The sequence below is a fragment of the Pezoporus occidentalis genome, unplaced genomic scaffold (genome assembly GCF_034315485.1).
Source record: "Pezoporus occidentalis ecotype Australia unplaced genomic scaffold, CSIRO_AGI_Poc_V1 ctg148, whole genome shotgun sequence".
In the NCBI taxonomy this organism is placed as follows: Eukaryota; Metazoa; Chordata; class Aves; order Psittaciformes; family Psittacidae; genus Pezoporus; species Pezoporus occidentalis.
This window is the reverse complement of record NW_026913295.1, coordinates 650127-674582: the sequence shown is the minus strand read 5'-3', so window position 1 is coordinate 674582 and position 24456 is coordinate 650127. Positions and strand designations below refer to the sequence as shown.

The 24456-nt window shown below is 47.4% G+C and overlaps 1 protein-coding gene across 4 annotated transcripts in view; it reads right to left on the bottom strand.

Annotated features, from left to right (window-relative positions):
• The window catches only part of MYH10 (myosin heavy chain 10), a 90722-nt gene extending 66266 nt beyond the window's left edge, over positions 1-24456 (bottom strand). For 3 of the 4 annotated variants that reach the window (XM_062610550.1, XM_062610549.1, XM_062610551.1), the window contains exons 1-2: positions 24070-24455; positions 12169-12325 (exon numbers count right to left, since the gene is read on the bottom strand). In XM_062610550.1, coding sequence (XP_062466534.1) covers positions 12169-12325; positions 24070-24414 — 502 coding nt within the window. In that variant the 5' untranslated portion in view covers positions 24415-24455. Of the gene's footprint in view, positions 1-12168; positions 12326-24069 lie in introns of all 4 variants that reach the window. The other variant, XM_062610548.1, reaches the window with a different exon arrangement.

Below are 24456 nucleotides of genomic sequence, written 5' to 3'. Positions count from 1 at the left end.
AGTCTGGGATTCTATGCACTGCATTCACTAATGCTAAAGGAGCTGGACAATATCATTGTCAGGTTCATCTCTTTGAGAGGTCTCAGGTGACTAGAAGGATGGAGGCATCACAGGTATCTTCAAGAAAGATGAGAAGGATCACTGCACTATGCACTATGCTTCTAAAAGCAGAAATAAGCCTCTGGAGGTCAGAAATGCTCAAGGACTCTTTAGGGGATCACCATCCCTCAGCATACCTTGATGCTGCATTTATCTTTTTCTCCTTGCTTTATCATCAGCCTATTCATCTTTGGACAGTTTTTACAGCCAACTCTTCTTGTCTTGAAACTGGCAGGCAATAACCTTGCAGAACCTCTCTTTGTCCTACCATGTGTGATGCTAATTCACACTAGAAGCAAGACCAAATCGAGGTGCACTCCACTGCCCAGGGGGATCCAGTGGCTTTGCTGCATCAGTGCTCAGACACTGTTCCCACAACCCGCTGCAAGCCCCCAGTGCTGCTCACACACCAGTCCATGAAGAATTACATCTGGACTCTCCCTTCAGCCCAATGCCAACAGCAGCACTGGCTTAAATCAACTTCCAATTCCCAGCTCTCCGTTTATCTGGAATTCCCCATAAAGCACAATACAAGACACAGATGGTGTCTACTCCATTTCCTCTACCTGGAAAGCAGCCTCAGGAAGCCTGTCAGGCTGAACTGCCACAAACCACCGCAGACAGACCAGGATTTCCCTCCTGCCTCTCTTGTGTACTTTGTCTCATTGCTCCAAGATACCTCCTGGTCTTTTGAAACTCACGGAATAGTTTGGGTTGGAAGGGACCTTCAAAGCTTACTTAGCCCAACCCCCTGCAATGAGCAGGGACATCTTCAACTAGACCAGGTTGCCCAGAACTACATCAGCCTGGCCTTGAACATCTCCAGGGATGGGGCATCCACCACCTCTCTGGGTAACCTGTGCCAGGGTTTTAGTACCCCTCAGTGCAAAGAATTTCTTCTTCACATCCAGCCTGAATCTGCCTCTTTTAGTTTAAACCCATCACAGCCCTTTAGGGAAGGGCTGAGAAAGCACCTTTCCTGTGTGAGGCAGAGGCATCAATGCAGAGGTGTTCCTGCTACTTGTGGAGTTAAGAGTAACAAAAGACATGGGTTGTTTGGTTTGGGGTTTTTCTGTAAAGCTGCTCTATCCCTCACTTTAACAGATGGGAGCCAAATGACAAGAGCCAGAGTCCAGCAGTACTTGCTGCCTGGCTGCAAAGGACGTTAATAATTACCAGGGGAAGCATAGCAGGGGTCTGGCAAGCCCCAGCCATGGTTGGCCCCACAGCACTCAGCGCAGGTATCCTGTGGGGCTGCAGCAGCTCCATGCCCTGCACAAAGCAGCATCCCCAGCATGATCCCGACCCACGGGTGCTGCACAGCCACGAGTGGAGCATGAGCAACATTGGCTCAAAATCACCCCCATTCCTAAAGAAACCATTGCGACATGTGTTTTAGAGGTGCAAGCCCGGCTGAGTCAGCATAACCAGAAAACAAATAGCTGTTACACTGTGTCCTGCCCACTGAGGGGAACCGGGGCAGCTTCTCACTGCACACCACAGAGCTGAAATTTGCTTTTCTCAGTCACGGAATCCCAGCCTGGTTTGGGTTGAAAGGGACCTTAAAGCTCCTCCAGCTCCAACCCCTGCCACGGGCAGGGACGCCTTCCATTAGAGCAGCTTGCTCCAAGCCCCTGTGTCCAACCTGGCCTTGAACACTGCCAGGGATGGGGCAGCCACAGCTTCTCTGGGCACCCTGTGCCAGCGCCTCAGCACCCTCACAGGGAAGAGCTTCTGCGTAAGAGCTCAGCTCAGTCTCCCCTCTGGCAGGTTAAAGCCATTCCCTCTGTCACTACCTGCCTTTGTTAAAAGTCCTCATGAGCCTTGCATAAGCTCAAACATGGGTTATATTTTCACTGGCCACCTTCCACTACCTTTATTAACTGTCATTCAGAGAAGCTTTAGGAAGTCTCACTTTGGAATTAACCCAGTGTTGCTACGTTTGTGAGCAGAATTTAACAGGTAACGCATTCCTTCCCCAGCAAACCCATTCAAACGGGTATGGATCTCTAACAGGATGTGCAAACACCTCTCATCTATTATGCAATACGGATTTATTTAGCTTTTGGGAACAGGCGAGTGCTGCGGTTGTGAAGACAGGCAGAGGACACAAGTCAGGCTTCAGCTTGGAGAGAGCCCAGAGAGAGCTGCACAGTCCCCAGGGCTGACCCAGGCAGCAGAAACCCCTCTGGCCAGGGGCAGCTACAACTGATGTGCCTGACTCAACGCCAAGGGCAGTGCCTGGCTCTCACACACAGGCTCAGTGCAGCTTTGCTGAAGGGGGGAACGATCCCCAAGGCACCAACTTCTTAACCTGCTCCAGCCAGAGCTGCAGGGACTTGCTTATGCTGCTTGTTCCTCAGGCATTGGAACAGGCTGCCCAGGGCAGGGCTGCAGTCACCGTCCCTGCAAGTGTTCACACAGCGTGGGGACGAGGCCTCAGTGCCGTGGGTTAGGGGTGGCCTTGGCAGGGCTGGGGAACGGTTGGACTGGGTGAGCTGAAAGGGCTTTTCCAACTGAGGTGACTCCAGGATGCTCAGCCTTCCCAATTCATGTTTTCCTAGTGGAAATGAGCAAAACAAACCCTTACACAGGCTGCCCCTACACTTGCTTTTCAGTTTTTATTTGAATGCTGCTTAGAAGGAGCCTCAGATTAGCAGCAGTTGGCAAAGCACAGCCTGGAACGGGTTTATTTGCACTGTCATAGGAGCGGTTTCAGTTCTGCACCCCTGCTCCAGTTGTTCTGTTTCCCATGTAGGACAGCTTTGTCTCAACAAAGATCATATTGTCAACTGAAACTATGACTCCAAGAGGTCCTTAACTGGAAGATGTGCCATGTAAGCTCACTCATTTAACTTGAGCTCTTCTTGCCAAACAAACAAGGAAGCACAAACCACTGAACAAAACCAGCTGCAAACTGCGCTCTAGTGGGCTCTTCCTAAGCTGCTCCCTTGCCCCCAAACTCCAAGTCTGAGAGAACAGCAAGGATGCTAACAGTATGTTAAAGACTGAGTCCAGCACAACCCCTTACCCCAGCAGGGTCAGCCACAGCAACGATTTTAACCCAGAACCCAGCAATAAGTTGCTCAAGTCAGCAATCTTCTGATGGGTATCTCCTAAGATCCATTCAGCAATCTCCTGATGGGTATCTTCTAAGATCCATAAAAGCCCTTTGATGAGTATGTTTATCTGAAAAGATGTGAAGTCCCAAATTTGCTGTACAGACTCTTTATACCTCTGCTCTTCAGCAGCGGGCTCGATTACTTCTTCCACCCATTGAACACCACTGGAAGCTGTATAGCACTTGCCCAAGAACACGTAACAGCCGCTGTTAGTCTCCTGAGACGTTTCAGGAGACAAAAGCTCATGAGTTTCCATCACTTCACATGACCAAGTGTTCAGCTGGGCACGTGGTGAGCATGGACAGGTAGAGCACAGCCAAGTCCACACACTGGCAATGATCAGGATAATCATTTGTCTACAATTAAGATTTGGGAAGAATGGATACCTCCAGTGAACTGAGACAGGTCAAACATCGAAATCCTTTTCTCAAAGGCCCCAAGTTAATACTTCCTCCTTCTATTGCAAACAGTTTTCTGTTTGGTTTCATTCTGAGTAGTTCTTAAAGAGAAACACTGGCACAGGGTGCCCAGAGAAGCTGTGGCTGCCCCATCCCTGGCAGTGCTCAAGGCCAGGTTGGACACAGGGGCTTGGAGCAAGCTGCTCTAGTGGAAGGTGTCCCTGCCCGTGGCAGGGGTTGGAGCTGGAGGAGCTTTGAGGTCCCTTCCAACACAAACCAGTCTGGGACTCTACGATCTCCTCTCCCTGGGAGGAAAGACAGTGACCTTCATTTCTTTAAGGCCAAGAGAGCTTTTACTCCCATTCGCTCATGCACCCAACACAAGCATTTTCTTCTCCCAGTTGCCATCTTCCTAAACATAAGCAGCATATATTCCTTACGCTATTTCCAGTCAGTAATGCTTGATATAAGCCTAGTATCCCCTCAGAACCCTTACCCTTTCCCAGGCAAGACATTTATGAACAAGAAGGATGAACATGGTGAATGCAGGTTCCATGGGGTTTTCAACAGTAATCCTGCCAAAGCACACAGAGCAGAAAACAGCAGACAAGACAGCTGAGTCTTTAACCAGTTCCGCATGTGTCTGAAGGCCTTTCCTCTCATGGCAGTTACTTGAGAGCCTCTGGTTAGAAGAGTTATCAGACTACTTTTGGAAAGCCACGCAGGCCATACCAGCCAGTCCTCATCCATACAGATTCATCCACAAACCAACACATCTGCAAGGCATGAGCTCTCTTTAGAAAACCCATTCAGAGTCTTTAGATATGATTACATGTGTATGAGTGATCCTCCAAAGGCTAATTTTACACTTTGAACAGTTTCTACCACCATGTTTGACACCACCCATGAGCAGATTGATCCTCAGACGCCCAGATCTGAAGAGGAATCACAAAGAGATGGGACCCAGCAGCTGACACCCGACACTTTGGTGCCCATCACCTGTGCCAGATGCTCCCATGCAGCTACTCCACCACCAACATGAAGAATTTGGCTCTTGCACAGTTTGCCACCATCATTTTTGTATTTACTGACCCCTCAGGTTGGGAGCGACTCCCTGGTATTTTCCTCTGAGGAGCATTCCCTGCCCGAGAGCTTCCCTGAGCAGATGCACATAAAGAGGTTTTTCCTGTTGCTTCTTCAGGATTTTCCTTCTCCACACCATTGGATGGCTCTGCCATCACTCTCAAAAAGCCTGAGAACAGAGTTTTAATGCCCCTGAGTGTTGAGAAAGGCACGAGCTTTGTGAAGCAGCACGCCAGAGCTGCACAGCTTCTCACCACTGAGGACAGTGCACCAAGTCTGTCAGGAGGACATAAGCAGCCAAACACCTGAAAGTATTAAGTATGGAGAAGTGACAGGAAGCTAGAAATACACCGAGACATAAACTGGCAATGGGGTGGCGGATGCACCACCCTTGGAGGGATTCCAGGCCAGGCTGGATGTGTCTGGGCAACCTGGTCTAGTTGAAGATGTCCCTGCTCATTGCAGGGGGGTTGGACTGGATGAGCTTTGAACACAAACTCTTCTGTGATTCCGTGTGAGCCTTGGATTATTGAAGACAAAGAGCAGAACACCACCAGCACCTCACCACTTCTGCTGCACTTGCTACATGATAGAAATTGCTTCATGTTGCTTCCTTGTGAGACTATAACAAAGTAAAGACGAAGGGGGAGGAAAAAGGAGCTACTCCAATTGCAGTAGCAGCTATAGTGTAACTGAACTCCTCGTTCACAGACAAGATGATAGAAACCAGGCACTGTGCAAACACCGAAGCCCCTGGTGCAAGGCAATGTGCTGGCAAAAACAGAACACATTCCACTTTGTGTTGCACAAGCAATAATGTCTTGATGTGTGTCATCTGAAGGCGAAAGCCAAACAGAAAGGCATTATCCATTTCACAACTACCTCAAAATAAATGGAGTTTAATTTAAACTGAAGCTTCAGAGTAGAAGCAAGTGCTGGCTGAGCAACAAGCACAAAGTGATTCATCTCATGAGTGATTTCATAAGTGGCATACACTTAGTCTTGAATTCCTGGCTGCAGGCTAGCACAGCCACAGCTCAATTCCGAGGCCAGCAGAGCACCTTTTAAACTGAAAAACATCATCAGCTGGTCAGAATATCAACAGAAAATACCTTGGAACTGGCTAATCTGCTACAGCCCTTCACAAGTGGGGAGAAAAGGCACCAAAGAACCCAAGAACTGGTGATGTAACTGTCACTCCTGCCTCGTTTTTAAATACCAGAAAGGCAGAAAACTTTGAGTCAACCACTTCAAGTTACACTTGGAAGCAACTGAGCCTTAGCAAAGGCTGTTCACTGTAAATATCATCATGCCTAATTCAGCTGTAACCTTGAGGCTGGACACCAATGAAGAGCAGGGTTCCAAACACATTCTCACACAGAGAAAACCAAAGGTGGGGAACCCTTGTCACAAGTACCATAAAGTACCAGAACTTCCAACAGTAACAAAAGAGTTAAGGCACAATAGTCCACTTGAGTTCTAGAAACTAAGTTCAAGCATGTTCAATAAGTAATCAGCCCAATGTCAGTCAGAGATGGTCTAGCAAGGGGCAATGAAACTTCACAGTCACGGCAGCACAGACTTGGTACCAAGAGGCAGAAGAGAAAGGCGAGGGGAAGGAGCTCACGTACTGCATGAAAGGTTCAGCTGGCAGAAGCACTTATCATTGAGCTTCAAACACAATGAAGCAGAAAACTGCTTCAGCAGGATGGATTTCAGGGCCTGGCTACTTCATTTCTTGCTTCATGAATCTCTTTCCCTCCACTCAGCCATTAAGACCACTGTGTATCCCATTCCTATTGGTACCCACACCATCCAGATGTTAACGTTCCTGTCACCCAAGGATTTACATTCCACACCAGTCTGAGTGGACAAAGAGAACACCCAGCAGTGTAACAATAAGATCTATAAATCCTTCCCATCAGGTGTACCAAGCAGCTGGTTCTGCTCAGATTCCCACCCTGCCCTTTGCAACTGGTTAAAAAGCTTTGGGGCATCTCCTGGTAAATCAGGATGCAATGAAAATACCAAGACTATGAACTGCACATGCGAGAGGTTCCACATACACCCCACCTAACAGAGCACACTGCTCATCACTCCCAGGCTTCTGAAGTCTCAGAGCCATTTTTCCTCTTTTATTTGAGACTTAAGAGACCTTTAAAGAAAGGAGTTGTCACATTTTAGTGACAATTCTTTCCTTCCAGATCTTCAGGAGGACACCACATCCCCAAAGGGAGGGCTTAAGTCTAGATGAACTAAACATATAGATCAATCCAATGTTTTTGAGAGAGAAGGAGTCCATCTGCAGGAAATACTGGCTCCTCCAACGCCAAGTGGTCACGTATTACGCCGTTTCCGATAAACCTCCTCTGCAACAGGATTAAAGGCAGTCCTAAAATACCAGTGCTAATTCAGTGCTCATCAAGGTGTCTTCAGGGAAACAGGATAAAAAGGAGAGACTCAGCATAATTATACAAGAGGGCTATTTGTACAAGCTGGTCTTTGGCAACAAAAAGCCAACAAGTTTTCCTTAATATTTCTTCCAAAACAAGTTTAAAGGTCAATGAATAAAGAGGTGTAATCAAACAATACCATGCTGCCTCTAGGAGTGCAGTGGCAGAATGGGGAGGGAGGAGGGAAAAGGCAAAGCAAAGTATGGGAAAAGCACTGACAAAGAACATCAGTGCTACATTCACCCAAATCACCTCCCCTTGCTGGTAAAGCAGTCCTGACTGAGCTCTCAGACCTGCAGAAGCTCTTTCCTTACAGAAAACCCTAGCCCCTCTCATACCTTCCTCTTCCTACTGCCTCCAACTTTTAGCAGCACAGAAGAACACCAGCAAGTCTTGCAAATTGTATTACCAAACAGAATTAAGGTCACCATTGTCACAGGGATTAGGAGACCAGTTCCTTACGGCCATGTCAAGTGCCCAGCAGCAGTGGAAAGCTCAGCCTAGTGCTCCTCTGTGCAGCTCCAACCCTCCCTAGCTCTGCATGTGCCTTCTGTCTAGGGCTGAACTACTGCACTATACCTAAAAGCCCCTGGGTTATGTGTGCTCCTCCCTGCTTCACCACAAAGAGAAAATGAAGAGGAAGCAGAGGAGAAACCCACTAACCCCCCTGTGCTAACAGCCCCTGCCACCCCACTGCTTTGAGGGAGGGCAGGGGAACTGCAGTGTGTGCACCTGAACTGCACCTCATCCTCTGCTGAGGTCAAGGCTCTGGGTAATGAGTCTCTTCCTGACAAGACATCCTGACTGCCACGGCCGGAGCATCCCCGGAGCCTCGCTGCTGTTCGCCCTGATTGGGTTCACACTCCAGCTTTACAAGTCCTGCAGGAAAGGCAGCACCTCCGAGATCAAGCACTCCAGGTTTGCCTTTCCTTGCACAGCTTGCCTCCACAACCAAACCACCGCAAACCACTCCTGGAGCTCCTGGCCAGGGCATTCCTCAAGCAGCAGCTGGATGGCTGAAGCCAGCACTGCTTCCATCCAACCTTTCCCCAGCAGTGTGCCGTGAAGTGCAGTGCTCTCCTTGTATCACTGCTGCAACAACACGGAGCATTTCCTGCAACATGTAAGACAAGGAATAACTACTTCCTTGTAGTTAATCCCGTTTTAAGCAGCAGAAAACAATGAATAGTTGAAGACCAAAACACCTTCAGCTTTCAACCTAAACCCACAATCTCTATTCGTTGTGCAAGCACAAATATTAAATATACACAACTTCAGATTAGCAGAAGCTTGAAGCTGACCTCTGACCATCCATGCTCTGAAGTAAAGGTATGAAAGCATTAATATACTGCGTAAATTTACTCACTGTGCCTGATTACCAGCACAGGAAACCTGTGTTTTAAGACATCAGGGTGCTCAGTGCCAGCTCAGGTCCAGGTATCTGTTAAATCCTGTGAACATCCCTGGCAAACACCTAGAAAATCACTAGTTTGTGATTAGCTCCAAGGCAAATAATGTGTTCATACCGAACAAGGTACCACTGCACAGGCTCAGGAAACAGCCACCTCACTGACCTGAATTAGTGGCCAAGACATTTCTACAAGGGTACGGTCACGCTATCCAAAGGAACTGCATTCCTATGGTTTCAATTTCACGTATGAATCCTAATAATTAAACTTTAGATGTCAAATACTGGGAACACAGAGTCATTCCTATCAAAAGAAACCTGTAAACATGATGTAATAGCAACAGCATGACTTGCAATGATACTGGAAAACCTCACTTTCCCTATCCCACTCTCCTACCACCCCACCTCCCACAGCAACTGCATGCAGAAAGATGGACATGAAGTGGAGAAGAACAGTTTTACAACTGTAACTTTGTGTTAGTAACTCAAGAGCAAAACCATCTCATCCAAGGATTATGCTGAAAATAAATGCCAGCAGAGACCTCTGACACCTTGACCTGAAACACTGGGATTAATCTCTGGAGCCCTCAACACAAGAGGGACGTGGAGCTGTTGGAGCGAGTCCCAAGCAGGCCAGGAGCTGCTGCGAGGGCTGGAGCCGCTCTGCTCTGGAGCCAGGCTGAGAGAGCTGGGCTGGGGCAGCCTGGACAAGAGAAGGCTCCTGAAGGGGAGACCTGAGAGCAGCTCCAGTGCCTGAAGGGGCTGCAGGAAACCTGGAGAGGGGCTCGGGACAAGGGATGTAGGGACAGGCCAAGGGGAATGGCTTTAACCTGCCAGAGGGGAGACTGAGATGAGCTCTTAGGCAGAAGCTCTTCCCTGGGAGGGTGCTGAGGCGCTGGCACAGGGTGCCCAGAGAAGCTGTGGCTGCCCCATCCCTGGCAGTGTTGAAGGGCAGGTTGGACACAGGGGCTTGGAGCAAGCTGCTCTAGTGGAAGGTGTCCCTGCCTGTGGCAGGGGTTGGAGCTGGAGGAGCTTTAAGGTCGCTTCAACCCAACTGTGATTCTCAAACAGGTGGTTCTTGATTACAGACCTATTGCTACTAGCCAAAAGTTTCTGATAAACATTTTCTGTTCCATCAGGTACAGATTGAGACCAGCAATGCACAGAGCACAGTTGTAAGAGTAAGGACTTTTTCTGCATTATGTTAAACCCTCAGCTGGCAGGGAGATCCTAGGTCTCCCCACCAAATTCTAGGCACACTCAGTTGACCACTGATAACCAGAAAAGAAGTTGAATGCTGTAATAAAAGACAAGTATTATTTGTTGCTTAAATGACTACAAAACCCAAGCTGTAGCTGCAGGTTTTATTTATACAAAAACCTCCTTTCTGCTCTCTAAAGTGTCCCTGTCCCTACAGCAGGCCCCATCTAAGGGCTTTGCAAGCAGAGGGACCAGCACTGAGCAGTGCTAGTGCCAGAGCTCTCCAGTCACCAGTCACCCTCATCACCACCCATCGCTGTTTCACAAGACTCTGTAAAGCCTGGGTGACTCTACAGAATCACCAATACAAGTAGCAGAGTCATACTTCATGCAAGTCTATCTCCAGAAGCCATCTGCACACCACCTTCCTCCTAAAGGAAGCAATGTCTGTGAAGAGCATCACTAGTCCACTACAAGTAGCACTGTTTCCCCTTCCCCTGCTCCAGCCCAAGAAGGTAAGAACACTTTGCTTAGTAAAGTAGTTGCCAAGCACAGACCTGCTAATGCCTCTTCTAGAGTTTTTACTCATCCTTGCCAGTACGGCTGAAGGAAGAACATCATCAGAGAGGGCACTGGCTGACTGCAGTCACTTGCCATAACAGACAGTGAGTAGCTCCATACGGAGGGCACCAGAAACACAGGTTTAGTTAACCTTGAAGAAGTTATTCCCCAATGAACAGATCCTGTTGCATTGCTATCACCTATTCCTATTCCAGTCTATGGCTTCATTCTTTCAAATTAAAAGAATTCATCACAAGAAGACAGAGATTTGACACAAAATACAAACTTCCATCTAGGAGTGTGGTGGCAAGAAAACAACTGTAACCAAACATACACCATCATGTGAAAATGTTCTTCATTTCATCATCCAAAAATAGCAACATTTGTGCATGCAGCGGGATCTCCAGAAATGGAAATCAGCAGGAGGCTGGTGTGTGAACACACACCGAGCACCTGCAGCACAAAGCTCCTGACATTGACTGACTGCATCAGAGGACACTGGGCACAGCTTCCAAAGCTATTGTGCCTTTGGAGCGGGAAGCCCTTATCCACAAGCCACTTGAGATTGCCAAGAATAGACTCCTTGAAATAATCTCAAGGTTTGCTCCATTTTTCCACATACACTTGTTATTAGGGATCCTCTCATCCCAGCTGTTAGAAGCTGCTGTTCTGGTCAGGAGGACCTACTTACTCCTTCCTGAAACCACATAAAAACAGAGCTCCAAATGCCCACTGAGAAGCCTCACTCTCAGTGGCCCAGATTTGCTGCCCTTCCATTGCTTGCCCCCTGCCTCACCCAGCTCAGAGGTGATGGCGATGGGTTTCTTTCTGGGGTGAAAGAGCACTCAGCAACCTCTGGTTTGTAATTAAGCAGCCCTAAAGACAAAGGCACAACTGAAGAAACAAAGGCTTACAGCAATTTACTTCAAGCCAGGAAATGCCTTTTTAAAGATATTTACATTTAAATGGTTGGTTTACCTGGTAGCAGAAAGAGTTTGCTTAGTGAAGGAGGCCAAACAGCTTTTAACCTACTTCTGTAGACATCTGCACCAGGTCTAGGGCAGAAAATGGTCTTCCTTATCCATGCTTCTCTGGATACAACATGCTGGAGTTCCCCCATCAGTCCAACAGGCATTGAGATGATAGGAACCAACATGGGAGAGCAGGAACAGGACTCCCAACCCACGGTGCCAGAAGAGCTGCTGCACAAACTCAGCCCCATGTGTTTTACTTCACCACATTTACACGATGCCAGACTCAGAGTTTGCAGATTTGCCAGCACAGCCTTGAGGCCAGAACTCAAAGCATGTGCCCACCATAAGCTCACCCTGTGCTCTACCACTGACATGACCTATGCCAGCTCAGAGGAAACAGCTAAACAAGCCTTTGAGGTTCAGCATTTCCCTGGCCTCCTCTTGAAGCCAAACCCCCAGATGTGTCACTGTCACTTCAGATTATTCATCAGCTGCCAAAACACCAACATTTTGATTGAATTAGAGACAAGTCATGCACATACTTTAGCTTTCCCTTTCCAACCACACATTTCCACTCCTAATGTCACTCACAGCCAGTGCACTAACATCTTCTGACATGGATTTTATTTCCTTAGGGAGGAAGTATCTCCACTGCACCTTTTCGTGCCACCACCTGGCACAGTGCACTTCCTACCCACTATTCTGACAGTTCAAGGTTGTAAATCAGGAAGCTTCCCCCTCTTTGAGAACCAGAAAAGATTCTGGTTGTGTTCAAACTCCCTCTGCAGCTGGGCAACAGAGCTCCTGAGTTTTAGGTTCATCCCAGACAGTTGGCATCTAACTATTCAGTACCATTTAAGCAGGTCTTACCTTGCAGCATGCATCTATATGCAGACTCCGATATTGCATAAATGTGGGGTGGCATTTCATGGCGCTTCTTCCCTCTGTACATCTCGATGATGTTCTCTGAATAGATCGGGAGGTTCTTGTAAGGATTTATCACTACACAGAACAGCCCGGAATAGGTCTGAAGAAAAACACACACAAAGAGGTCTCTCAGTAAACGGTGCTGAAATAAAGCCAGAAAGAGCAGAAAACTTTTTCCCAGGTTCTATAACATTTCCCCTAACATGAAATTGAGCCCTTGCTGTGGAGTGACTCAAAGTACAGGCTACATTCAAATTACTGCTTTCGAGCTCTCCTAAAACACTTTAATTACCTGCATAAAAAGTCATTTAAAGACAATAAATGTGAGTAAATACGAAGTGAAGCATCTGGTCTCTTTCCCACAGGCATTTAAATCTCCCTTGCTTGCCAAGTTACAGGATTTAGGGACAACTTCTGATGCTCAGTTCCTTCAGTAAAGAGTGCAAAGTTAGTTTATCATTTGTGAAGGAACCAAAAACCTCCATTACTCCAGTAAATAATCTGGACAAGGAAAAAGCCCATTTCCAGCCACCACTATTCCTGCTATCCTACCGTGTTCTCTTATCTGCATGTCTCTCCTACTCATCAGCCTCTCAACCCCAAAACAGTCATCTCATGGAGACATCACTCCCCACTGCACACGTTCCATGGTCAGCTTCTAGAGCTGATCCTCAACTGAAGGGCCCAGGTCTACTATAATATCTAGAAATTCAAGAACGTTTTACATTCCTCATACTAGACTCCTATTGATGCATTAACTTATCTTCCATCACCTAAAGGGGCTCCAGGAAACCTGGAGAGGGGCTTGGGACAAGGGATGTAGGGACAGGCCAAGGGGAATGGCTTGAACCTGCCGGAGGGGAGACTGAGATGAGCTCTTAGGCAGAAGCTCTTCCCTGTGAGGGTGCTGAGGCGCTGGCACAGGGTGCCCAGAGAAGCTGTGGCTGCCCCATCCCTGGCAGTGTTCAAGGGCAGGTTGGACACAGGGGCTTGGAGCAAGCTGCTCTAGTGGAAGGTGTCCCTGCCCATGGCAGGGGTTGGAGCTTGAGGAGCTTTAAGGTCCCTTTCAACTCAAATCATTCTATGAAAAGGTGCCCAGTTCTTTCCATACCCGCTAGGGGTTCTGGAAAGACAGATAGAAGGTGATATCTGAATTGAGTCAGGAGCATCACTGGTAAGGAAAAGGAACTTGGGTTTATGCCAGATATCCTGACATGAGGACATCTTATGATCTCACAGGAAAATAATCACTCTGCTTTGGTCAGATCTGCTGGGTGATAAGTGCTGCAGTGCCTCACCCAGCCAAGCACCCTGGCAATAAGGTATTTATTTCTCAAGAGAAAGGAAGCCGATGTTATCAGAGCAACTGACCCAAGCACAAAGAACAACTTGGTCATTAACTCCAGGTAAGCAGGGCTCTGTTGGCAGTGGCACTTCCTCCTCTGCCTCCCTTCCAGCCACATCCATACCACCATCCTCTTGCCCACCTCAGTGCCCTCAGAGCAACTCACCGAGCTTTATGGCACTGAGGATGAACTTCAGAAAGAATTGGTCAGGGAACCGGAGCTGTTACCAACCAAACTCACCCACGGTCTCTAGTGATAGCACCAGGGGGAGGGAAGGCAGGACCTTGTGTGGTACAACTGAGCAAGGAGCCTATTAACTGGTAAATGGTGGATCCCCATTCCTAGCCAGCATCCCCCCACTGCACTCATCCGAGGTCACCCACACTCATCTATGATCACTGCCCACGACATGAAGGCGTCAAGAATTACCACAAGCCTGATTTCCATTCTAGTCTGCAAATTAAGGAAAACCAGAAGGCACACATTCACGAAGCCTGCCGTGTGATTCCAGCTCAGAAATCACTGACCAGCCCCTCAGCTGTGTTTCTCCAGACCAGCCCCATCTATGAAGCATCCCCCTCCAAATACTGCTGCCTGCAAACAGAGATCTGGGCACGAGCCGAAGGATTCACACAGCCGAAGTCCCAGCACACAGTAATGGCACAACCATTTGGTGGTGCAGCAGACCTCCAGCATGGCTCTGCACTCCCACCCAGCTGCACTTCTGAGCCCTGGTCTGGTTTTCATCCACCAGCTTTAGATACCTGCCAGTCACCTCTGTGGCTGCTGGTCCACATCTTACTGCGGCAATGCCTGATGGCCGAGCCATGCGGTACAGTGGCATGTACTGCCTGCAGGACAGCTACCCTCTCCCAAGGGCAATACCTGTTTGTCTGCAAACTCATCTAAAGCTTTTATCAGTTGCTTTGGACCTTCCATGGCCACAAAAGTAGTTGGGCTTTCCCTTAGAAAACACTGTCCTTCCCCAGACATGAACAAACTGATCTGGTAAGTAAAAAACACCCACTAATAAAGTGTAAGTGGTAGGACAAAACCAGCTCCTTGCAGACCATCCTTCCCTCCTCCCCCAGTGCTTCAGCATCTTTTATTTCACGGCATGGTTTGGGTTGAGGGGACCTTAAAGCTCATCCAGCTCCAACCCCTGTGTCCAACCTGCCCTTGAACACTGCCCCATGCCCCCTGTTCTGCAGTGCATGGACTCTGCTGAAGGATCAAGCCCTGAGGAGCCACAGTAACCAGCCAGCCTGGCTGAAGAACCAGACTTCATTAATCTTTCAGCTGACAGAGGTAGATACTTACATTACGAACTTAAGGGCAAGTAAAGATGCTTATTCACCTTCAGCTGCAAACAAGCCAGTGATGGAAACCCCCCGGTCTGCTTTACTGAGGAACAGGACATAGACAACCTCAACCAGCAACAAGGCACATTGGAACACACGCTCTCTAGGCAAAGCTCCAGACAGAAATAGGAGTGCACTGAGAGAGGTTCATTGTACAAACCCTCCTTCATGTCACTAATTGTGGAGTTTTCATGTTTCCAGATGCCTACAAGCCTTTATCCAGTAGTATATCATTTAGTAATTTGGATTTTGGTAAGCTACGCCAGGCTGTAGAGTTCAGGCTCCTGATGCTGGCCTTTGAAAACAACATTATGTTCTCAGCAATAAGCTGCTTGAGATACATGTAAGCAACAGAGATACACCTAAGTGACCTACTGGCACATGGGGAGTGCGTTACTTCCAAGTGGAAGCACACAGGAATTTAGGTTCTAAATTTGGACCACGGGCTCCAGAGCAAGAAAGGCTTTCATGGCCTGTCTTCCCTTAAACCCTCCACTGCATGTACACCTATGGTGGTAGTATCAAAAGCCTTGTTATGATTCCTTAGATGTAACAACTCAGCTTCACATCAAGGAAGATGCTATTTGTGACCACTGGGTTGGTTCCTCCCACTGCAGCAGCAAAAGGCCTCTTTAAATCATCACTTCAGAGCACATGAGCAAGATGCAGGTAAATTTGGGGTATCTGTAGCACCCGGGCTCAACAGTCCTCTCCAGCCCTTGAAATACAAAGTGACAGATTTCCTCTATTACTACATCAGCAATTAAGCTGAAGTAAGCATCAAGACATCTCCCATTACCACCTGAAATACAACCCAGCAGTTTCTGGCCTAGAAAGCAGTATGTGTTTTAAGCAGTACCTCATATCCTCCTGGGGTAAAGCACCTTCTCCAGATGGGTAACTTGCATCCTCATAGCCTTTCCCTGTCTGGTGTCACTTCCTGAGCTTATGGACCCACCCAAGACCAGCCTGACCTGGTTTTCTCATGTACCACCTTTTCCCTCTAAAAGAGGCAGTTATCCCTTATAACCTCAAGCCTCAATGAAGGGCAGGCAGCTCTTCAATGTCAAAGGGGAAGGCAGTGGTGCTGCGGCTGGGGTAGAACATATCCTCTGCTCTGCAGGGCAGCTGTAGCGCACAGCAGCTATGACCCACCTTGCCAATGAGGGCAAGGAACCCCCTGCAGAGTACTGGGAAACCCGGCTCTGCCAGAGCCCCGGATCAAGAGCCACTGACCATTACTCAGGGCCACTGAGGAGTAAAATCTGTGCACAAGAAGAAGAGAAAGGGAAGGAGCATAACACATACACACGCTATTAAAGCAAAAGCACAGCCCAAGTGCTAGAACACCTGCCTACAGATGTTCTCTGCAGCTAGCACTGAGTTCATCGGTGATGTATTGTCACATTTACAACCTTCGGTTACGTGTTCAAAGAGAGAAAACCCAACGCTGGATCAGCAGTGCGGGGTATACTCCTGCTCAGGCTGCTCCAACCCTGACAGCCAGCCTCAGTGTCACAGCCCCCAGACAGCAGCACTGCTGCAGCAAGTGCTGAAAGGTAAAACTTGATCTGAGGTTGCACCAGAGCCAGGAGAGTATTAATATCCTTCCACAAGGATAGCTGCTTGCCTTACAGTGGCTATCCCAGCCTGGGACACAGGCAGAGAGTGTCAGGGGGTGTCTGCAGCACAGAGCACCCTGCTGGGAACTGAAGCAGGCGCCCATAACCTAAATTATTGCACCTTTGGGGCTGCCAAGTGACCGTTTTTCACAGAAACGGAGTATTTGACAAGAACGTGCACTTTTTCATACCTTGCCTGAGGCCAAGGAGGACATTGAGTTGCTTCCCTGAAACCCCTCAGACATTGCACACAAAGCAGAACCCCACACAGGCCTCTGAACCCGCTCATATTTATGAGCCTTCCAAAAAATCAGAGTTCATTTAGAACCACTAGTGTCAAAGCAGCCCTTACAATATGAACCCAGCTCTTCTTCTGCCATAGCAGGTACCAGATCTGGAGACTGGTTTGTGTTAAGGAAACGATAAAATTAAGTAACAAACTCTGCTTCTTACATGTTTTTTCAATGCCAGTCTTTGATACTCGGTAATGGGAAACATTCCCAATAGGACCAGAGGGAAAATTAAAGCAATTAGACTACAGGAGCTTAGATAATAACATAGATTGTTCCAGGTTATGCTCTGGCCTCACAGGAGGCAGCAGCTCAAGCGAAGAAACAGCTCCTCAAGCAGAGTTTTGTAAGAGCTTCCACCCACAGCAGGCTCTGGAACTGGGAACTACAGCATCTCTCTCATTCTTTCCTTCTTCTGCCCCAACAAAAGGGAAAGTACACCAAAAAACACAAGCAGCACAGTGCTGCAGGTGAATTACAGGGGTAACACTTGTAATTAACAGATACCTGCTGAAGGATTTTTAACTGCACAATAGTAAGCATGTTTTCCACTCGACTGGTAGAAAGAAAACCCAGCAGGCAGATACATGGAGTGCAACCACGAGCAGCAAAGCTCCAGGAGTGCTCAGCCTTACTTTGACAAGGTCTGTGCTAAAAAGCAAGCAGAGGAGTGGGCAGAGAAGATACTGCCGAGCCCACGGGGGTTTGGAGGACTTGGAAGTTGAATCTAACCCTTTCCTCAAGAGCTTCCCACCTTTTTGCCCTTCCCGAGGGAAGGGCAGAACCAGTCATCTCCAGCTTGACTTCACCTACACACACCCCTCTTAGAGCACGCGTCCCCACTTGACACTTCCTAGCTCAGTAGCCAGAGCACCTGGGGATCATCCCATGTAGAGCCACAGGAAGGCAAGAGGCCATCTGCATACTGACAGGGGTTCACAGAAGCCAAGTGGGTGAGAAATTCTATTAATTTTAATCCTTTTGACTGGAGGAGACCAGGAAGCAGTTAAGTGTAACTGCAGTGATTTATGGAGTATCAGCAAGTGACGTGCAATCAACTGTGGGCAATGGACTTCCTCCAGGAGAGCCGGGATGAGAACCACGTAGCAACAGCCGCATTTCTTTTTCACATGATTTTCATAAAGCCCACTGGATTTTTAATATCTTTGGGTTTACTGTGGCTTAGTTACACCCAATGTCTGAGGGAGTAACAGCTCCATCCCATCCTGGTGCACCCAGTACAGGAAGGGAACTGCTGTTTGCACAAGGCAGACTTTGGGGCCCATGGTATCTGATTATCTGTTCAAGCTGAAAGAAGACTCACACATTTACAGACCCATTGAGCAGAAACCTGCCATTTACCCAGGAGCTCTTCACATTCTACTCTGCACTCACCACTCAGACCATTAAAGCACAGCCATCTGTAACCGAGGTGTCCCACATCTCTGAGGAAGCAGTAAGGCGAGTCAAAGCTCTGCAGGATCCATACTGTCAGTGTCTGCTACTGCCCTGAGCCAGAAACCCATCTTGGATTAACAATACTTCTGTTAACAAGTTGAGCATAAGGCCATGTCTGTACATAGCATATAGGAACACCAACATTTTAAACATGCCTTCCAAGGGAAACGGGAGAGTCCTTCTGGCCATCAAAAGAGTTCCTGACACAAAAGCAAAGCTTTAAATTGCGGGGGAAAAGCGTCACCTAACCCTGACTTCAAAGTATTAACAGTCAGTAGCTTATTCACTGCAATTCCAGCCAGTAACTGCAACACCAAGAACAAGTTACTTTCCATTTAAGCAGAAATGAGACATTCACATTCCTGATCTAGGCAACCAGTTGCCCTTCGATTAACTGAAATGCTTTTAATAGACTTCAAAATTGAAAATACCAAGAAATTTCTATCCAGACTGCTACCCACTAAAGCTCTGAAACACTGCTTAGAGTGCTCAGGAACCCTCCTGACCACTTGGCTTTTTGCAGCTCTAGCACTGGTACAGCACATGTCAAACAGAAGAAAATCACCTTGCTCTGAAGTGAAAGAAAAGAGATCACATTCTAACTGGCCACGCTCTCTTCCAAGTGCAGAGAAACCTAAATGGGAAAACCCAACTTAAATACTTCAAAATACTGACAGTTCTTCCCTTCCCATCAGCTATAGGAGTCAAACTGGGCAATAAACTTGGGAATAGAAGCCTGATTTTGAACATAAGTGACATGCCTATATATAAGCTTTCTGAACAGACACCAATATATTGTTGATATTGAAGTGCAGAGAGATCAAGATGGAGAAAACGCTTCTTCCTACACCAGAAACTCCTTTGCAGCTTCCACGCTCTTTGCAGCTCTCCATCACAGCACTTCAGTACTTCTCCCCTCCAGATTGTCAAGAGCAGCATCTGCTCTCCTAGCACTTTATTTTCAGACTAAATCCTCCTCCTTGCTTGTCACCTCCCCTCACTCCCACCCCTGCCCACCAACACCACAGACCCGTTTCAAGCGGCTCCCTTTTCCCAGGGCTCCAACTGAAGGTGACAGCTAGAGCTCAGCCAGCCAAAGGCACCTCTTCCGCTGGGCTTCACACTCCCCAAAAGCCTCTGCACCGTGAACAGAACCCCTACAGCTCACAGCACAGTGGCTTAAAAACCCAAGGCAGGGCTCTCCTACATTCAAATGCTGTATTGGACCAGGAAGGATTTGAAAGCAGGTAGATGAGAAACCCCAAACCTCATGAAGTGGTGAGAGGGAGAATGACTGGAGCAGTAACCTTGCCTATCACAGCTTGTCACAAAGCATTAAGGCAACAGCAGTCTTGAGAACTTCATGGCATTCAAGGCTGATGGGCCCTTAACATCCACTCTTTCCAGTGGATGTCTCCCATTCATTGTCTGACTCAAAGCTTACTTACTTACTTCCTCCCCAGGAAATCATACTTTGCTGACATGACTTAAGCAGAAACCAACATCCAGGGCTGACAGCCAGAAGCTCTCACAACGGCTTTTTACACACAGGGCTTTTAACAGTAAAGATGTTTCCTCACTCAGGCTGCAGACCTTGGTGGTGACCCAAACCCTCTAACAACCAGACTCCCTTCTTAAAGCAATGCCCCCAGAAAGAGAGATGGAACCCAGTGCACCGTAGCATAAGGATGTAACAGAACCACCACAAAACCACTCTGAGCAAAGTCATATTTATTCTGTATCTTCAAAGGACCTCCTAAGCCCTTGGGCATTCCTCCTGGGTACCCTTACAATGAACTACCTCCGGTTTCTGACCTACAGCTATGAAAGATCTTACTAAACACACTGAAGTACTGTTCATGCTGTATTCATGTTCACCACTCTGAAGCAGAGCAGGCAGAAGAATGAAGTTGTAGATGAAGCTGAAGAATTGACAGTTCACAAGCATTTAAAGTAATAAACCCATGAGAAGCTGTCACTAGAGCATGACATGAGACATCAAGTTAGAGTGACTCAAATGATACATCCCTGCCATGAGAAACGCTGGTATCCCTAGAAAAGCACAGCACTTGGAAAAATCCAGCCATGAAACACAAGGAGGAGTGAAAACTCCTACCAAAGGTAGGAGTGATGAGAAAAGTAATGAGAAAAAACTGCTGTAGATGGCTGCACCTTCACAGAACCAACACTTGCCCTTGACAGAAACCAAGCCACAAGCATGAGCAGAGACTCAGGTTCTGCAGTATCGTGTTTAGTAATTGACAGGTTAAGGAGAAAAGCCTGAGTGCAAGACGATCTTAAGGTCCTTTCCAACCCTAACTATTCTAAGATCCATGATCTACAACAGGTTTACCATTCTCAGTGATGAATATCTATGTATCTATCTATACTTCAAAAGAATCTACAACGATATTGCAGCTTCTCTAGGAAAGAATTCCTTTTTAAACACATTCTGCAATTATACTCCAAATGAAGCTTGTGGCAAGAGATGGAATAGGTGATGTTAAAGTGGAACAAGAATGGAGTTATTTCACCTCCAAAGCAAAACCAGGATCACTACAGTCTACAGCCATTCTTCCCAGCAGCTCTTGCCCAAGTCCTGACCTCCTGTGCTGACATGAAGAGAGCAGAAATAAAGACAGGTCCCAGCATGGACATCATGCTTTTTATACAAGCCACTGCTCTTCCCCATTCTCCATTTACATTCATTACCACAGCACAGCACCAACACAACTCGGAGCCCAGGATCATGCCACCTGGCAGACGCTGGAAATGCTGGAAGTTCCAGGAACTCCTCGCCATCCCTACTTAGATGTTACATGAAACTCTGGATGAAGTGAGCATCATTGCATTGGTCATGCCGACAGCACTGGCCAGCTTTAGTCAGCCCTCCCTGTCCCTCCAGCACTGTCATCTTGAAGAGGCAGATTATAGAGAGATGACAAGACCCACTGCCCAAATCCCTCAACTTGTTTGTTTCCTTTCTAGGGATTGAAAGGAAACATGCATCTACTTCAGCTGCCAGCCTTTCCTCTTTACTTCCTAGAAAGGCAACGCTGTGTTGCTGTCTGCTGTGAAGGAAAGGAAACCAAGTCAGATTCACCATCTCCATCTTAACTAGAGACCAACACCAAACTACAGCATTTCACATGGGTTATTTTGTGAGTACTATTTGGAAACCAAGCCATAGAATCAGTTGGGATGGAAAAGACCTTTAGGATCAAGTCCAACCGTTCCCCAGCACTGCCAAGGCCACCATTAACCTATGGCACTGAGGCCTCAGTGTGTGGGGTTGTGGGGATGTGAACACTTGCAGGGACGGTGACTGCAGCCCTGCCCTGGGCAGCCTGTTCCAATGCCTGAGCACCCTCTGAGGAAGGAATTGTTCCTCAGCTCCATCTAAACCTGCCCTGGTGCAGCTTGAGGCCGTTTCCTCTTGTCCCATCCCTTGTTCCTTGGGAGCAGAGCCCAGCCCCTCCTGGCTCCATCCTCCTCTCAGGCACTTGTAGGGAGCCATCAGGTCCCCCCTGAGCCTTCTCTTCTCCAGACTGAACCCCCCAGGTCCCTCAGCCCTTCCCCATCACCCCTGTGCTCCAGGCCCTGCACCAGCTCCGCTGCCCTGCTCTGATAATACCTTTAGACCAACACACATTCACTTGACCAGCTCAGTGCACTCTGGGTCTTTTCCTTAGCCAAGCGAACATCAGCAGGATCCACAGGCGACAGCACTGCTTTGGGCTGTGCAGGCAGTGCCATGTTCAAGTTCAGGGATCCCCAACAAAGATCCCTACCAAAGCTGCACTAAAACCCCACCAGCTCAAGTTCTCAATGAAGCTTCTCCCATGGCCTCTTGATCTTTGCCAGCATCCGCCTCTAATCTAACAGCACTCATAAGTGCTTCCTGCCCCTTCACAAAAAATCAGCTTTTAATTGCAAACAAGAAGCCATTATTGCAGCTGCACAGAAACATTATTCTTGGTAACAGCAGCATCCTCCAGCAATGTTCCTGTAACTCAGACCCCCAGTTAAGGCCAATAAATCCATTAGCTTCTTGATCCCAACCAACTTTTTCCAGCCCAGGGGCAGGGGAGGTCACCAGTAATACACTGGGGCAGTATCCTCCTCTATAACAGCTGTACGGTGACACCAAGGCAGCAGCAGTTAAAGAAAGCAAGCAGAAAGTGCCTTGTGGGAAGCGGGGCAGGAAGAAAAAAGGTGTCACCTGAACACCATGCATAGGATAAGCCAGTCTTGCACACAAGGGAGAGGTTTCATTTCTCAGTCACCCAGAGTGACACAGTGCTGCAAACCTGGGTATGCAGAAGGGGGACAGTTCACAGCAGCCCCCTCCAGAAGCACTTGTGGCAATGTTTACTGCACAGAGTCCTTCCAATCCAGCTTGCTTTGACATTTACAGCCTTCAGCTTTTAACCTTCATCATGCAAACACGGTTGTAATAGTTGTAATGAATTTCACAACTAGCATTATGATTGATACATATACTGAACACTTTCGACCTATCAACTTGTTTACTTTTCATTTTCAATCCAGTCCTTACTAATCACCCTGTTAGTTTACTGATAAGCTGGCAGGAAGCGCTCCAGAAGCATTTCTTCACCGAGCTCTCCTTTAAGGGTCTTGGAGTAAGGCCTTGGAAGGGCAAAAACCCCAAACCCACAAAGCAAACCACCCAAAAAAAAAAAAATAAAAATCACAAATACCAAGAATATTCTGGAGCTGCACATAATTGATAAAAAGTCCAAATATTACCAAGGGCCAAGCAAAGCCAGTACCCCAGGGACAGACAGAGGGGAACAGAGCCAACTAACTAGTGGGACTAAATCAAATGAGTTTAAGCCTTAGAACAAGTGTTTATTAAAATGAGCCAAGCACTTAAGCAGATGTTCCAGTTTCTTTTAAGATAGAAAGTCTGCTTGTAGCTCTCACTGATGCTCTGACTCAACGAGTCACTATGCAGCTGCTCTGCCAAGAGCCAAGGAGCAACTCTGGACTGCTCAGCACAGACACTCATTTAACATTGGCCAAGGAAGGGACAGGGTCAAAGGCAGCATCAACGGTGTTGCCATCCCCGACTCCATAGAAAGACCGTGATAAAGCAGATGTTGCAATTAGTACTTCAAAACCACAGGAAAAAAAAGCAAGCTTTATCTTATTGGTTTATTTTAAGAGCTTGAACACATTCTTTCCTGGCCCGCTAGGTTGATATTAGATTCCAAAAAGACATTTTGCATTCCTAGCACTCTTGAGCTTCAGCTTTTAAATAACAGCAGAGCCTCTTATTATCATTTTTAATACACAGCAAGTTAAAACAAGACATATGCTTATTCATACAAGCAATTACACAACCGTCATTCAGCAAAGTTGGGTTTTGTAATCTCTCCTCAGCTCGAACAAGCCATTTGATACTATTCACTGTATCAGTTGAACATGTCTGAGGCAAGCGCTCTAACAAGCAGCATGAGCTCAGCACCCAGAGTTGCCATTTCGCATTCTATTTTTGAAAGATGCTTGCAGAATTATTTCCATAGAGGAATTTTTTATTATTTGTTTTCTGACAACAGAGTTCTTGACCTGTACACAGCACGGAAAAAGACCCTGCACTAACCTAAACACCAGGGACATGAGTATTTAGGCCATCAAAATGAGAGACAAGACCCACTTCCTCTGTTCTAAGTAGGTAAAGGAATGGGAACCATTCCAGTTCAGCTGAATTAACACCATAATGAATACAATAATTAGTACTTACATAGATGAGCCCAGAGTAATACCGATCCTTTAAATTATGCAATACAGAGGCTTCATTTAAACAGGTTAATTCTGCCATGTCTTCCACTTTAGAGAACTTGGGAGGATTCATCTTCTGAATATCGTCTTTATTGACTAGTGCCTTCTTGCCATTCTCTGCCAGTTCGACCAACACTTCATCCCCTTTCTCCTCCTTGATGCTGGCTGCCTCAAACCCATGGCGCTCAGAAGGGATCCACACCAACTTTTTAGCAGTCCAGTCAGCCTGGGTGGCAGGGTTGTAGATCACAGCCCTGTCCACAAAGAGGTATCTCTCGGGATCTTCCTGTCCAGACCTCTGTGCCATGGTCAGAAGGGAAGGTGTCCACTACTCAGTTACCCTGTAAAT